This window comes from Leptinotarsa decemlineata, unplaced genomic scaffold (genome assembly GCF_025532065.1).
Source record: "Leptinotarsa decemlineata unplaced genomic scaffold, Ldec_3_MD MMD2_tig00026299_RagTag_RagTag, whole genome shotgun sequence".
In the NCBI taxonomy this organism is placed as follows: domain Eukaryota; kingdom Metazoa; phylum Arthropoda; class Insecta; order Coleoptera; family Chrysomelidae; genus Leptinotarsa; species Leptinotarsa decemlineata.
The window spans coordinates 9,182,589-9,199,786 of record NW_027412676.1 but is presented as its reverse complement, the minus strand read 5'-3'; the positions used below and the strand labels follow the sequence as shown (position 1 = coordinate 9,199,786).

The 17,198-nt window shown below is 30.4% G+C and overlaps 1 protein-coding gene across 1 annotated transcript; it reads left to right on the top strand.

The window, feature by feature from the left end:
• Positions 1 to 367: 367 nt before the first annotated feature.
• Positions 368 to 11,956, top strand: MetRS (methionyl-tRNA synthetase 1). Its single transcript, XM_074180551.1, has 13 exons — positions 368 to 608; positions 681 to 952; positions 3,284 to 3,427; positions 3,637 to 3,854; positions 3,931 to 4,251; positions 4,978 to 5,260; positions 5,316 to 5,700; positions 5,839 to 6,052; positions 6,238 to 6,474; positions 6,534 to 6,671; positions 7,082 to 7,265; positions 9,991 to 10,185; positions 11,229 to 11,956. Exons 1-13 carry the CDS (start codon positions 503 to 505, stop codon positions 11,379 to 11,381), a joined length of 2,850 nt encoding a protein of 949 aa, XP_074036652.1. The 5' UTR covers positions 368 to 502; the 3' UTR covers positions 11,382 to 11,956.
• Positions 11,957 to 17,198: the final 5,242 nt, after the last annotated feature.

Sequence of the window (17,198 nt, the reverse complement as noted above, 5' to 3'; positions counted from 1 at the left end):
CACTGTTCGATTACATTTCATTTGACTTCTTCCACAGATCGATATCGGTTTACAAAATTATAACGGTGAGAATTTAATTCTGGGCCCAAAACTTGATGAAATATATTATTTTAGTGGATCGATGAGAATTCGACAATTGGAATATTTGAGAAGAATTATAAAAGACAGAACAAATAATGGCCGTAGCAGTCGATGTGGTTGATACAAAAAAAAAACAATTTCATGTGAAACAATCTCAAAAAATAATTTAAAAAATCGTTGTTTGGAATTTACTAAAGGAAATTCACTAGTTAGCTAATACAGTCCTGTTTGAGAAAAACCCAAGTGAGGCACGTTCTTTACAAAATTGCAGTAAAAAGAGATAGAATTCAATTGAGGAGACGGATGAAGGGGGTTAGTGTGGTATCAACGGAAATCCCGGTATTTTTGCATTTAGTCATATTTGTTCTTGCTTATGATAAGTTAGTCTAGATTTACTTACGTGAAGTGAGTAAGTTTCAAAATGGTGATTATATATTCTAATGAGTTTAACCCAGCTACCTTAAAATTAATAGTAGCAAAAAATTTTGCCAAAGTGGCAGTTGATATAAAAATTGTTGATCCACATGGTAAGTTATTACAGAAACATTACTCATCTAATGACTCGGAACTTGAAAACAAACTGGATATATTTGTTCTAGATCAAATTCCCCAACCAAAACATTTACCATGTATAGAAATAGACAGCGATACAACACTCTTTAGTTCAAATGCTGCTTTATGTTATTTACTACCTCCTGGAGAGGATTCTGTTGAAGTTTACAACTGGTTAGAATGGGAAGCTGCTACTTTATCTCCCAGTTTGACCCTTCTATTCGGAACATCTTCAAAAAATGAAAAACTCAAATCCAATTTGCTAGGTGCTCTGAATACATTGGAGAAAGAATTCAATAATAAGAAATTCTTAGTAGGAGTAAGTATTTTGTCAGATAATGAAATAGTGAAAGAATCATGATGTGTGATGTATGATGCAATAATCCATGGAGTTGAATTATTGCAAATACTAATGTAAGCTTATCCCTATGTAAGATAACTAGTAAAAAAAATTGATATACAAAATTTGTATAACATATAATGGTGTGGTTTTTCCAGTGTCAGATAAGGTAATAGAGCAGAAAATGCTTGGAAATGTCAAAATGAAATTTTGTTGCCAGGGATAAAATTTTCATCAGTGGAGGTCTACAGGGTCTTTCAAATTTAAATGAAACAAAGTGTGTGAGATATCATCGAAATTTTTTATTCATTTGAAAGACCTATCGATGCCATTATGTGTGAAATATAACATGGTTCAAATGTTCGCTACGGCTTCTCACAGTACATCTATACATAAACAAAGTATGCTACATGTCATAAAAATGTGTATTCACTACAGAACTATGCTATATGCTACAAGAAACAGCTGTCCCTCATACATACAGAATAAAAAGTTTATACAAAACTTTCAACAATTCAAAATTGGAATCCATTTATGAATTTCTTGTACAAGTAATATTTATTTATTTAGTAGGTAAGCCTAATATACAAACAAAATAAAAAGATATAAATCTATAAATATCTTATAACATTATTGAACTATGTAAATATAATGAACATTTGAAAGTACATTTAAAGGAAAACAAAATATACATACACATCTATAGATTGTTAGGTTAGATTACATTAAAGAAACACCAACAAAAAAAAACAAATATCATAATGAGCTGTCATTTCTTTAATGATGACTTGAATTGGTTTATTGAATCAGTGTTTTTTACAAATTCTGATAGTTTATTAAATTCTTTTAAGGCTTCATAAAATGTACTATTCATTCCAAATTTAGTGTTAGTTTTATTAATGTAAAAATTGTTCTTCAACTGAAAACCAGTTTGGACAACTGATATCCCAAAATATTTCAATTTTTTTAAGGTTGAGAAATGTCGCAACAATGTACTGATTTCTATCAATTGTATTTTTCCATTTAGTTATTTAAAATTGTAGAGACGTTTCACATAAGTGTCTAGCTCTAAAACTTGATTGGTTGCCTAGAAACAATTCATTGGTATTAAAGTACTGAATTAATTGGTTATATACAAACAGTTCTAAAACTTTCTCAAGAGTTGGTTGTATATTTAATGGCCTAAAATGTTCAGCTTTAATTGAGTTAATTTTCGGTACAGGAACAACAGTGAAAACCTTAAATTGATCAGGAAACACACCGGTTCTAAGTGATGTGTTAATTAAATTTAATATTGCGTAATCAGCTACCTCAAAACTTTTTTAAAAAAATATTTTTTTTTAATTTCTGCTCTGTTAGTTTTGTTAGGATTATAATATTTCTTAGTTCATTAATTATTAAAGGCGTGAATTCTGTGTAATTAGTTGATATAATAGGGTAGTCATGGGTCCATTGCTGTACATTTTGGAAAACTGATGTTATTTCGTTTACACTATATATGAAATATAAATTAAAATAATTAGCAATGCCTAGTTTCTTATTTAAAATTTTATTTTGATGATTAATCTCAAACTGAATATGCTAACAACATTTTGTTTTGGCTTAACATATTAAATAGTATTTTTATTTTCTGCTCATAATATTCAGTACTAAAAAAATTGAAATTTAAATCACCAATTAATAAACATACAGTATATAAAAATACACTCCCCAACATCCACCTCACACCAAGAAATCAAGTGCATCCATTAAAAAACACTACCAACAAAAAATTCACTTGAGACTTAAAAAAACTTTCTGATGCTCAGAAAATCTATTTAGTTACCAAACTTCATTTTTATGTATGTAGGTATTGTGTATATGTATATATTTGAATATGTTATATCATCATACCTGCCTTACCGATCATGAGCAGAAATCCACAAGAATGTAAAAAAAAAATATATTCATAGTCATATTTTCAAAACTGTCCGTTTTCAAGGTGTTATTTTTCAACCAAATGTTATTTGATTGAAATATGTGATGAGTTAGTGTTGCGTTATTAGTTGATGCCACTGGAAGTGTTTTTATTTTTTTTATAAATATGCTGCTTCTTATTATAAAGTGAGCATTTTTATTTCAACAAACCCAAAACACCTCTTGATAACCTTATTAACATATGGATATTATAATCAATGTAACATATGTATATTGATTACAATGACTAACAAATGAATATTGTGGTCAACAAAACTCAAAACATGTATTCCAGAAATCAATTTTCAAGGTTGAAGTGTTTATTTGATTAAACTAAATGTTTTTCATTTTTAGAACAACATCACAAATGCTGACATTGCCATATGGAGTACATTGTACCCTTTTTTGACATGTCCAGCTGCAACAAAAGAATATATTACACCTTTATCTAATCTTTCAAATTGGTTTCAAACTTTGGAGGATAATCCACATTTTAAGGTAACTATTTAATTTATAAAATAATATAAAATTTATTACACTACCTAGAGTATTTAAGTAATTATAAGGCTTCTGTTCAACCAGTGTTTTATATTTTATGTGAAATATTTTGTTCAGATGTGTATTATCAAAATAGAAATGAAATATATTTATTTTAAAAGTTACAGTTTTCTTAACCTGAATATTTTGATGTTTAACTTGGTTTTCAGGATGCCATATCTCAATTCAAAATTGAACTAAATTCATCTTACAACGCCTTATTAAATGGTGCCAAATATCCAGCACCAACTGCAGAATATTTCCATAATGTTGAAAAATCGTCTCATATTGAGGAAACTGTGACTAGTGAAGAGATAAAGCTTGCTGAAAAAGCTTGGCAAAGTGACATATCAAAATTACCTAAATTGAAGGAACAAAAAGACTGTGTGTGAGTTTGTCTTATTTAAGAATAGAAATTTGAGCAAAATATTTAAAATATTTTTTTTACATTTGTATCCATTTAGGTTACCTGTTCCTGGAGAAAGAAATATCCTCATTACCTCTGCCTTACCTTACGTCAATAATGTTCCGCATTTGGGTAATATCATTGGATGTGTCTTATCAGCTGATGTCTTTGCAAGATACTCTCGACTATGCAACAATAATACCCTTTACATAGGTGGTACTGATGAATATGGAACAGCAACTGAAACTAAAGCTCTTGAGGAAGGTCTTACTTGTCAAGAGATATGTGACAAATATTTTCATATTCATAATGAGGCTTATAAATGGTTCAATATCAGTTTCAATCATTTTGGTAGGACGACTTACCCTGAACAAACTGAGTAAGTATATTACAGTTCATGAAATATATATATTATAATGAAATATATTTATATATATGTATGTATATGTATATTGAGAAAGGTTAATGCAATGTTGCTGGAAAATAATTCCATGAAAATCAAAACATAAATAGATAAATACTATTCTGATCATTCCCATACTGATTTCAATTTAAGAGCCACCGGAATTATTTTCCAGCAGCTTGACTGCATTAACCTTTCTCGATTTCATATCGTTTCTAGAAACATGTGGATTCGTTTTTCGATGGCATTTCAGGTTAGCTTTCCAAATTCCTGCTACTGCAATTGTCGGTTGATTGATCAAACCACCAACACTGACATAAAAACTTGGCAAGTTGACTTGGGTCACACCAATGTGTGGTTCTTCTTATGTCTCGCTTGCGTTTACACAGTTATTTTTATTAAGTGCTTTTCTTGATTATTCGCATTTTGTCTTCAATCAAGGACTGCCTGTCCGGTACTGATAATGCCCAATAGGCTGAAACAGCTGTCTACCGGTGGCTCTTTGAAGATTCTCACAGACAAATTATGATGAGCTGTTTTCTCGGGTTTCACTTCGTGTTTTGTGTATTTTATCCTCATAAGGATTATTCTCACAACGTTTTGGCAAAGTCTCATTTGCCATCTTCTGGTTATGTCTGTTTTATACATGGATCACAACTTCTGTGTATTGAATTTTTGAATTTATCATTCTTATTCTTTCAGGATATGCCAAGAAATGTTCCTCCAACTCAACGACAATGGTTTCATGTTCACAGAGTCAGTAGAACAGTTGCACTGTGAGAATTGTAACAGGTTTCTTGCTGATAGATTTGTAGAAGGTGGATGTCCAAATCTAGGATGTACCTATGAAGATGCTAGAGGGGATCAATGCGACAAGTGCGGTAAATTGGTCAATGCAGTTGAGTTAAAGAACCCCAAATGCAAGATATGTGGAAAAACACCAAAGTTGAAGTCTTCAAATCAGTTTTTTATAGATCTACCAAAGGTAGAATGTGAATGTGTGAATGTGTCTAGATTCTTATATAAGACTATGTTTTCAGTTGGAACCATTGATTCATCATTGGATCAAGTTTTCTGCACCAGGTTGGTCGAATAATGCCCAAATTATAGCTAAATCTTGGCTGAAAGAAGGACTCAAACCTAGATGCATAACTAGGGATCTCAAATGGGGGGTGCCTGTACCTATAGATGGTTTCCGAGATAAAGTATTCTATGTTTGGTTTGATGCTCTAATTGGATACTTGTCTATCAGTAAAGCTTACACCAAAGAATTTGAGCAGTGGTGGAGACCGGCAAAGGGAACAGACGTTACTTTGTACAATTTTATGGCTAAAGATAATGTACCTTTCCATGCAATTTTGTTTCCTTCTATGTTAATGGGTACCAACAAGGGTTATATTACCGTATCTCATATAATGGCAACAGGTAAGAGTTTGTGTTGGATCATATTCAAAACAAATTTCACAGAATTTCTCTTAGAGTTTCATTTCGCAAAGTTGTGATTGTTTACAATTTGCTGGATTTTATATAATGTTCTGTGTTGTATTTGGGCAAATTTTTCAGAATATCTGAACTATGAGGATGGTAAATTCTCGAAATCAAGAGGGGTAGGTGTTTTTGGAACTGATGCAAAGAGTACTGGAATACCTAGCGATGTGTGGAGATTTTATTTGCTCTATGTCAGACCAGAATCTCAAGATTCCAGTTTCAGTTGGAATGATTTGGTTATCAAAAACAACTCTGAGTTGTTGAACAACCTAGGAAATTTCATTAACAGGTAATCGTTTGATAAATATTATATTATTGTTAAAGTTTATTCATTCCCATGAATTGATTGAATGTTAAAAAATTTCAATGGTAAATATTACTCTTAATAAGTTTTGTCAAGTATGCTCCTCTTGATAGTTTAATGATATCGAATCTTGGTTGAGTTTTCATGTAATAATTATAGGTTTTTTTCAGGGCTTTGATGTTTGTAAAGAACAATTTTGATAAAACCATACCCGAAATGAATCCTAATAATGAAGATTACACTTTATTAGCACTTTGTACCAAAGAATTGAAAGGTTACATTGCTTCTCTAGAGAAAGCTAAATTCCGGGATGGGATAAGGCATATTCTCAACATATCTAGACATGGCAATCATTACATGCAGAGTAATCAGCCCTGGGTTCTCTTGAAAGGAACAGATGAAGAGAAGTGAGATTTTGATGATTTCGAATTCATGTATTTGTAACTTTTTTTATTTTTGATATAAGGGCACGTGCAGGAACTGTGATTGGAATTTGCTGTAACTTGTCATGTTTGTTGGCTACACTTCTACAACCTTACATGCCGGATACTAGCGATAACCTCAAAAGTCAGATGAACTGCTCAAATGTGGTGATCACAGCAAGGTATGATACAAGTTTTTTTTGAAATTACACACACACACACACACACATATATATATATATTTAGTTGAGAAACTAATTCATTTACAATAGTAAATACATTGTCACATCATAAATTAAATTAACATGAAAAAATACACTCTGATTACAAATACATATGTATAAATAAAAAGTTACATGAAAAGTCATACATAGGAATATACTATATTTTCACTAATTAATCCTTCAAACGTCTTTTGAATATATTATTTATTGGAGGTACCCTCATATTTCATATCAATTATTATTACACATTTCAATTACATATTATTATTTTTGTATGTGAGACTAATCAGTTGTCATAATTTGTCTACATATGTATTGAGATTGTTTTCTACCATATATACCGCACTTATGAAGTTATCTGATTTCAGCAATCCTCAAATCGTTAAATTACTAATTGCTGGACACAAAATAGGCGAGCCTTTTCCTCTTTTCGCCAAAATTGAACAAGCAACAGCAGATGAATTGAAAAAGAAATTTGCTGGCACACAGAGTGAGAGGGCAGGAAGTGAAAATGCTGAAATTAAAAAATTAGAGGAGGAAGTTGCTAAGCAGGTTAGAGTAACAATAATCATCATTATCTCAAATACATGATGCCGGTTGAACACAATATGACAATAATAACATGTTTCATTTCTTTATAATTATTTGGTGATTGTGTTGGTCATTACTTCATGAAAATCCATGAAGCAATAGTTTTTAAAAACTAAACTCGATATTTGTTTAACCATTGTTTTTCATACATGTATTAAAACCGACTCTAATAAATTTGTCCTGAATTTTTGCAAGACGCGCATGTGCGCTGTACGCAGTTTTCGAAGAATTTCTTTTAAAAATGCGGAGGACGCATTAGTGCGCTTGATAAAAATTCTTGTAAATCAAATACAAATTTTTTGATACAAACTAAAATTTTATTCATAAAAACAGGAATATAAAACTGTAAAATAAAAATATGCAAATTATTAACTTTTTTGGTGAAATGATGTCTCTGTATATTGATACATGATATTCTTTGAAACAAATGCCTAAGCAGAGGCCAGGTTTATCGGGACATTCTACACAATGATATATAGTATCTTTACGAATCTTCTTTTTATCGCAAATCCCGACATTTTTTTCTAAGAGTTTTTCCATGTTCATTACGTAACTCAATTTTTGAAGGTATGTGGTTTACACCTGAAAAAGTTTCTGCTTCTTGACATTTTTCTGGTAACAACTTTTCAAGTAGTGACAATCGAAACTTATAAAATGATATTTTCCTATTCTTTCCATAGTGCTTATTATACAATTTATGAGCATTCTGCAAATATAGCTGAAACATGTGTAAGCCAATTTTTTTATACCAACGTAAAGTTTTGCGTGTCGGCGGATAATAAGAAGACATTTGGTCTTGAAGATCTACTCCGCCCATATATTTATTATATTGAACGACTGGTAGTGGCTTAACTTTCTCATCCCCTCTTCTATTTCTTACGGTTACCATCTCATTTTTTTATTCAGTAGAGATGTATATTATATCTCTCTTACCTCGCCATTTGCAAATCATTACATTGTTTCGGTACATACTTTTGGTCTGGCCTTTTTTTAACTTTCCGTCTACGACGTTTTTCGGACAGTCTTTTCTATCTTTTCTAAGAGTGCCTGTATAAAAAGTATTTCTATCCAGTAGTGATTTTGCCAAGTTGTAACTATTGTAATAGTTGTCCATATGGACCGAATGTCCATGGTCGAAAAAATTGCGCATTAAGTGGAGTACTATTCTTTCTGTGTGAGACTTACCACCTGTTATATCACCTGCACCAGCATATATATGGACGTCTAAAATTATAGAATCGGCTTCTGTCAGCATATAAAGCTTTACTCCATATTTATGCCGTTTCTTAGGGAGATATTGCTTGAATAGCAGTTTCCCTTTCCACAGAATCATAGACTCGTCAAGAGATAAATATTTGCCTGGGTAATATACTCTCTTCATTTTATTGTTAAAATGATCTAGCAGTGGTCTTATTTTATATAAACGATCTACTGGGGCTGGTTCATTTTCATTTTTGGTAAAGTAAAGACATCTCATTATAAGCAAATAGCGGTCCCTACTCATGTACGCAAAAAAATAAGTCGAGAATAATCTATTTTTCTTCCAGTAGTTTTGTATCTTAGGCAATTGTATTGTTCCAGTAAGGAAGGTTAATCCAATAAATATTAGCAATTCTGATATTGTCAGGTCCTTCCAAACAGAAATCCTTAAACGGTCACATCCTCTGCTGGTAGAAAGGACTTCAACTGCATAACTGTTAGTTTGTGAGACAATCATATTTGAAAGCTCATCGTCAACCAACATCCTAAACCAATCGTACGCACAATCACCAGGACTATCGACTAACAATTCATTTCTTTTTGAAAACTGAATCTGTCTCATACCGCTAGTTGTTTTGGTCCATTCATGTTCTGTAATCTATAAGTCAGTATTATTTACTTTGTTCTCTACATCATCCTCAGTATCACTTCCTGAAGAGTCACTTTCAAAAACATTTTCAATTCCAACTAAAAATATTAATTTCAAACCACATATTCATTATGAAATTCATCTACTTACTGTTATTTACATCACATTCGTCCTCATACTCATCATCTGAATTTGAATTATATAAAAACTGCATCATTTCCTCAACAGTCAGTTTTTGTTCATTTTTCACTTGCACAGTCTTACGTCTTTTTACACCTGAAGGCCCAGCTTTATTTATATCGTCCATTATAATACAAATACAAACAATTAAATTTATAATCACAATGAACAGACTTGAACCTACAAACCTAATCTAAACATTACCTATGTGAATTACTGAGACGTGACGCCATCTATAAACAGTAGTTAGCTTTAAAAAAATGCGAACAAAGTTTGCTCAATCTCCCGAAACTGCGTCACATTTTAAATATTGGATAAATCTCCATATAGACAGGACGCTCAAGAGCGCCATACGCATTTTACAAAGAAACGGGAAGGCGCGCATGTGCGCTTTACGCAGCGAAAGGGTTAAGTAACACTTTGTGAGATTTTTAATAGCTAGTTCACAAAACCGCAATATGTGATTTATTATATGCTGTCTGTTAAATTTTTGTTAGAAAATCTCTCAGTGAAGTGTCCCTTAAATGCATTCTTTACTTGTCGAAATTTTGTTTTTAGTTTAATTCAAATATACAAGTTCATGTTTGATATTGCTGTCACGATAAATCATACTTAAATAGATACAAGTCATGCATATGTTATTTATTTCAATTTTAGGGGGATAAAGTGAGACTCCTTAAATCAAGTGGTGCTGCAAAAACTGTCTGGCAACCAGAAGTTACCATACTTCAAGAACTGAAAAAAAAGTTAGAAGTTGCTCAGAAAACTGCAGTTGTTCAGAAAAAAACAGTTCAAATTATCACAATGGATGCAGAAAAAGTTAAAAAACTTGAACAGGAGGTAGCCAAACAAGTGAGTAGTTGTTTATGATTGGTCTTATTAACTAACTTTTACATGTGGTGTAATAAAATTTGTCTTTACCCGAAGTGAGGTGATCTATTTCCACTACACAGGTAGCTTATGTAAATGTAAATATATAAATGTTATTCCATACAGTTGAAATACCTTCAAAGTAACTACTGTAACTCTTCTTACATAAAACTTAGTAAAAATTGTTTCAGTTTATTGGAGAACATTTCCGAGAATTGTTACACATGTATCATATTAATATGATGTTTATTGAAGAATGCAAAATATAATGAAGAAGAGAGAATTGAAACTTACTATGTTTTTTACCACTTTTATTTGTAACTAATGTTACTGCAGTTTCATCCTATACGGATATTTTCAAACTTATACATTAAACTTTTTATATAATGTATAAGTTTGAAAATGTCCTTATAGGACGAAACTGCAGTAACGTTAGTTACAAATAAAAGTGGAAAAAAACATAGAAAGTTTCAATTCTCTTTTCTTCATTATGCTTTCCTACCACGTAGTAATGGCTATATCCATCAATTTAATGCAAAATATATTTATTGAATGTAAAATGAAAAATATATTGTCAAATAAAGAATATATTTAATAAGTTTGTTTGATACTCGAGTGGCTTATGTGGAAAAAGGCACATGTAAATATGTATGAAAATTTGTTTGAAAGTGGTTGACAATGTTTCATGGTGAATTTTACTAGTTCAGACTTCCATTATCTAATAAAAAAGTATGAAAATATTTTGTAATAATTTAATTGATGTTTGTCGAAATACAACAACACTTCTCTAAATTGAATATATCAGTAAAAACTTTTCACAAGAATTCATAGAACATGCATATAAGTGTCTTTCAGATACAAATTAAAAGAAAAAATCATTTGAAATAAATTTATTTGGAAGTTTCTCTTCATAATTTTACAAGGATTTGTTAAGTAGATATTTGCCTATAATTCTTGGTATCTGATTTTTTCGGAACTTACAAAAAAAATGTTAGGTCATCATCATTAACAATATATTTTTTAAGGCTTTAGAGGTGAGGAAGCTCAAGGAAGGAGGAGCAAATAAATCGCTATGGGCTCCAGAGGTTGAGAAACTTCTAGCGTTGAAGAGTCGGTTAGCAGAGGCTACTGGCTCTACTTTGAAAGATATTCAAGGAGATAAAAAGGGCAAGAAATGAAGTTACACAGGAGTAAGAGAATGTGTATAATTATTATTTATTTCTATGAGAACTATTTTTTATTTTGATAGCCAGAATATTTATTGAAATACCCTAGGTATTTAAATTACCCAGTTTGGATAATTTCAGTTACGTTTGCTTATTCCTAGTATCGTTTTCTTATGTTTCAATTGTTCATTGTTCTTTTCACTTTTAGATAATTTTAAACTATTGACATTTGTTTTCTGTCCGATATCATTCCCTTGGTTATTGCAGTATGTATCAGAGGTGATAGGTGTATACCGGACGACCAGTTCAGTATTGTTGAATGTTCCAAAACAAGAAATAAAAATTTCATATTCTTTTTGTTCGCATCAACCAGTAGGAATGGATGATCTTGTGACAAATTTATAAAATTAATAGAAGGCTGTGTGAAATCTATCATTCTATCTCGATAGAATGCTTTGGAAATTTTCTTGCATATGTTAGTACTTTTTCTGAAATAATATATCACTTTCATTTTAATACATTTTTTAGAATATAACTAAATAACCAAGTTGTACTTGTATTCACAGAATAAATAATTCTTTATTGGACAGCTGTGTTTTAGTTTATCTCATAATTTGTTTCAGCAGTTTTGTTTTCTACTAGTAGAAAAGTTTTTGAAAAATGACGAATTAATCCAATTTATTTTCCCAAATGAAGAACATTTGTATATATTTTTTATACATTCAGAAATTGTCAACAGCACAAAAAAGGCACCTAATTTTCAGCTTAAACTCATCTGGAAAACATTCTATATAAAATACCCCATATATTTCATCAAAATGAAAAGTTTATTGATATTGGAGCTCTGTAGTTATCTGATGCAAACGATGGTGAAATTTGATGGTGTTTGGCTGTTACCGTATGAATAGACTTAGTTTTATCATTAATGGTTTATGAATTTACTTTTGCATTAAAAGGCAAAGAAAATGCCTATAAAAATAATAATTTAAGTGAACTCATTGAAAACAATAAAGATGAAACTTCAGTTTCAGATGGATCTGTGGTATACAAGTTGACTTGTGGTTCTTATTCAAATTTTTATATCGGACAAACCGAAAGAACTTTTTCCAAAATGATAGAAGTGCATATGAGTAGTTTTTTGAATGGAAAGACCAATTTAACATTTGCAAATCATTTTTTGACCGATGGACAGTTCAGTCGCAATTATGACGTAGGTATTGCATTTGAAAGAGAAAGGTTCAAAACTCAATCTTTTGGAATGTTTAGAAATCAAAAGAAATCAAAGAAAAAAATTTGGATTATTGCTCAATGGTCAAATAGATTTGAATTGTTCTTCTTTAATGAATTTACTTTGCAAAGGAAGAAATTGGTATTTTTGACAGATCTTAAAAGAAGTGTTATGAGCTATTCCTAGATAGGTGAATAGTTTAGGTAATGAATTTGTCATGTAGAAATTTGGCAGGTAGTAATATTCATAATTCAAATTACTATAAAAGCACGATATAGAATTTGTAAAAACAGTATTTGATGTCTGAAGATGCTGTTGTATAGCGAAACACGTGTCACGGTTTTGTAAACTTTCAAATGGAAATCCCACAATGAAGTGTGTTTTTTAAATATGTTAAAATTTAGACTTTTCAGACATGAAAACAAATTTTTCAGCAGTGAAAACGATTTCTGGGTGAGAAAAATAATGAGATAGATTTCAATCTTGAAGAGAAGCCTCAACAACAGAAGTTGCTGAAAGACAATATCAGTCAAATTTCTTTGAATTCAAGAATTTCTGTTTTCTATCACCATATATTCAAAAAATTATAAGTTGAAAATATAATTTAAAAAATGCGACATTTTAGAGGAAACAACTAATAGAAGAATTTAATAGTAACAAACAGTACAGCAATCTTTTTTCTCTATGAAAAATAATTTCAAACATATTCCTGGAAAATGTGCATACATGTTTTTGTGTAAACAGTTTGTAACTGTTTACACAATGATGAAATAATCTACTGAAGCAATAAAGATTATCATTATTTGTCACAAACTATGGTATTGATTCTCGAGCAGATAAATATGGTTTCAGTCTATTTCAAAATATATTTCCACTGTATTTATCTGTGATGACTTGGGACTTGTCACTCGTTTTCAATTTTGGCAAATCTATAAACTATAAATAATCATTAGTGATTCGAGAATGGAAAAGCGTTATAATTGAACTGAATGGAGTTGTTTTAAAATGAATCAATAGTTTTATTGAAATTTGAGAAAACAATCTGTAGGAGAGGGATAACTACAATAAGAAAATTAATAATTCAAATAACATTTGAAATATTATTCTCTCCTGATTATTCTACCTAACAGCTTTTAAAAATAATTACTTCTCAGTGTCCAAGAGCAAGAACTGATTCAACTTGAAATAGTGAATCACTCACAAACCAGTTTCAAAGTATTGTCTTCTCAGGTCCAAGAGTGGTTGAACCAAGACATCATTAAACGATTAGCTTGACGAGAACTATTTGGGGTAAAAAAACAGTTCAAAGAGAAAAATTGTTTGGAGTATCAGGCAGGGATCAATATTTATTGAATACCTATTTGTATTTAATTAGTAATTGACTCCCTCAAGAAGTCAAACCTGTATTTATTGAACACCGCATGAGTCAAAATGGGGATGGAACAAAAGTTTGAGGTTGTGGAGGTTGTATGACATGGGAAATCTTCACGGCCCTCTGGTTGCGATATCAACAGATTTTAGGTACTTGATGCTTTATTCATCCAAATGAAAATGGAACAACAAATAATTTTTCGACAATCAGGTATGGTTGAAAAAGTGATGTATGCCATTGTTTTGCTTCGATTAAAGCATTTATTAGGCTCATAATAAAAAATATATTTATCTGGTGTTCTTCAAATATCTGCAACTCTAAATAATATCGAGAGTGATTAACTTTTTCAAGGTGGAATGAATATAGAGGGTCAAAAAAAAAACTACAAAAAATACAGGTCCATATGTGAAATTTCAAAGTTGAAGGTGACCCAAGTTGGAAGACACCCTGAACTGAAGAAATTACTTTTGCAGAAGTGTTAGTATATTCACGAGGAAGTCTTAAAGTAATCAGAATTGAGTTTGGAACCTGTCCCTCAGAAAAAATACTGTCTCTCAAAGCATATTTCGCTAATCAAGTTAGCATCATCAGGAGATATAATATATCAAGTTGTAACTTTTTGCGCATTTATATTAATGACATGAATTTCTGTGCTGTGTATGTTTAGTTCACGTGAATTATATCTATTGGTTTTTTGTAATATTCTGTTTTTTTGGTTTTTGTTTGTATTTTATCATGATATAGACATGTAGGTATCTAGTGTACCGAAATATTTAATGAATAAATAATGGCTCTCATTTATCATTCAATAGCACTTTGCCACAATTCAACTAACTATATATTACTTTTTGAGATATATTTTACCTTTTGACAAGATATTTAGGCAATCTAAAATTGATGAAAATGAAAACACATATTGGGCAAAATTCGATTTATTATAAAGGTATCAAGTTTTACAATGAGCTACCGAATGCTTTAAAAAAATTTAATAAACAAAAATTCTGGATTAATTTGAAAAAATATTTATTGTTTGTATAGATATATAATCTGATGAGTGCCTTTATGTTCATGTTGATTTATATTTTTTTTTAAGTTTCAGTTCTGATTTATCTTTTTTTATGATCTGTTCGTACCTACGTAGTTATGTTATAGTTAGTTTTTGAATTATTGTTTTTTCCCTGCTATAAACATAGTATGTTTCTTGGGAAAATAAATCTTTACTATTGTTATTTTGAGAAACCTCCATGTTAAAATTAGAATTTTAATAGGCCTGCATTTTTGAAATCAACTTGAAATCTAAAAAAATCATATCTTCATATATATAAAACATTTTCGTGGAATATCCAGATTGATGTCTTTCACAAAAAACTAGCACCAATAACATGAATATTGCATAAAATTAGACTTTATATTTCTTGGAAACGTCTAAAGCTGATTTTAAATTCAATATTTAATAAGCTCATTGTGGACTGCTTCAACTAAACCATTAAGGATTTTATTAAATGCCATTAACCCTTCTTGGAAGAGTTTAATTGACACCAATTCCAAAATTTTGATTATAAATAGGCAGCTTAAGAATATGGTAACAAAAAAAATCAACTTATTATTTTTCAAAAAGTCGGTATTTTACAAATGGATCAATAAATAAAATAGGTTTTTCCAAAATGTATATCAATAGTAAGGATAATTTGGTAATCATGTAATAATGTGATAGGAATTGTAGGTTGAAGGTAAGACCTCGCTAATCCTTGGCTAGCACACGTTTCTACTTTTGAGGGTTGTCATCCATATGAATATGGCAGCTAGCTAACGCAATAACCCCTTGTTAACCCATTTTTTAATGTTAATCTTCGGCCAGCACAAGTTTCTACTTTCGAGAGTTGTCATTCATATGAATATGGCACTGGGTAAAGCAATAAGCCCTTGTTAACACATTTTTTCAACTCCCTTTGATGTTATCTCATAATGCCAGTACTTAAAAACACTTTTTACAATGTTCTTCAAAATTTAATCAGATCTAAATAGTTTAAATGACTGGGAGGGGTGAGTATTTTAATAAAATTTGAAATATTACGCTTAACTAACCAGACTGTTCACTAGAAATTAGCAACTGATTTCTTGGCTAATAAGGAGATGCAAGTTTTTTTTCGAGGAAAAGTTGTCAATTTCTATTTTATAGGAAAGAAGGTATGATATCTCAAAGTAAAAGTTAAAAAATATTTTTTCATTGAAGACAGCTCCTAGAAAATAAAATAAATGAAATTTAAAAAATTGAAACTTGAAAAAAATTATACATTATTCAAATGGAGTTTTGCGAAGTGATTACTATTATTATTGAGTAATATTTTGATTAACATTTTTAGTAAATTTATTTTACTATATTAATTAGAAGTTGTGTTTTGTTTCATAGTTGGGTCTTCATGTAGAAGTAGCTGTATTATGCTCAGCTTGAGAAATAAATAATAAATGTGTGTATACATGAGAAAAAGTTAGAGGTGTATTTTGATACTATCATTATCTGTGTTAAAGACCACAAGCTCATGCTCAATTTTTGGGGGATCATATATCTCTCAAAAATTATTTTTATAGTCTTTAAATAAAAAAATAAGTCAGCCTTTTGCTTTCAGTTGTACGTGAAAACCTCAGAAATAAAAAAAAATGGGGGGTAATTTGAAAAGTTCTTGTACGGCTTTTATTAATTCAAATGATAGTTATGATAGAGATTATTTTTACTAAATGACTTACAAAAAATGGGGCAGGAAAATAGGGAAAAAAAGTTACCTCAAAATGCAGGGGATTTTGTTGAATTAATTATTTTATTTCAAAAAGGACATTTATATTGCCTTATAAATAAGTTGGTAAACGTGATAATATGCCCCTACTCAGTCAAGGTTATTTTTTCTTGTATGGATGATCTTACATTTACTGTCTCTTGAAAATTTTTCATGTCCCATTTTTTGTAAGGCTTTTGGCAATGAGGATTCCAGTCGTAATTAGTATGAAAACCATCAAGGCCGTAGCCAGAAAACAATTTCGGGGGGGGGGGGTTGATTTGGTGGAACAGTAGAAAAACATGAAATATAAAAATAACGAAAGAAGAAAATTGTGTTACATGATCATATATATTTATTAGAAAACCATTACAGAAATATTAACATCTTTTTACAAAATCAAATTTAGTTTTTTAGCTTTCTTTGCAGCGAACAAATCAATTACCTCCTCGGTGTCA

Bases quoted from the DNA above. Each gene is read 5' to 3' on its own strand.
- MetRS (XM_074180551.1), top strand. From the start codon at position 503: ATGGTGATTATATATTCTAATGAGTTTAACCCAGCTACCTTAAAATTA. The intron at 609-680 runs GTAAGTTATTAC...TATTTGTTCTAG, and splicing joins AAAAATTGTTGATCCACATG to ATCAAATTCCCCAACCAAAA. The intron at 3,855-3,930 runs GTGAGTTTGTCT...GTATCCATTTAG, and splicing joins AAGGAACAAAAAGACTGTGT to GTTACCTGTTCCTGGAGAAA.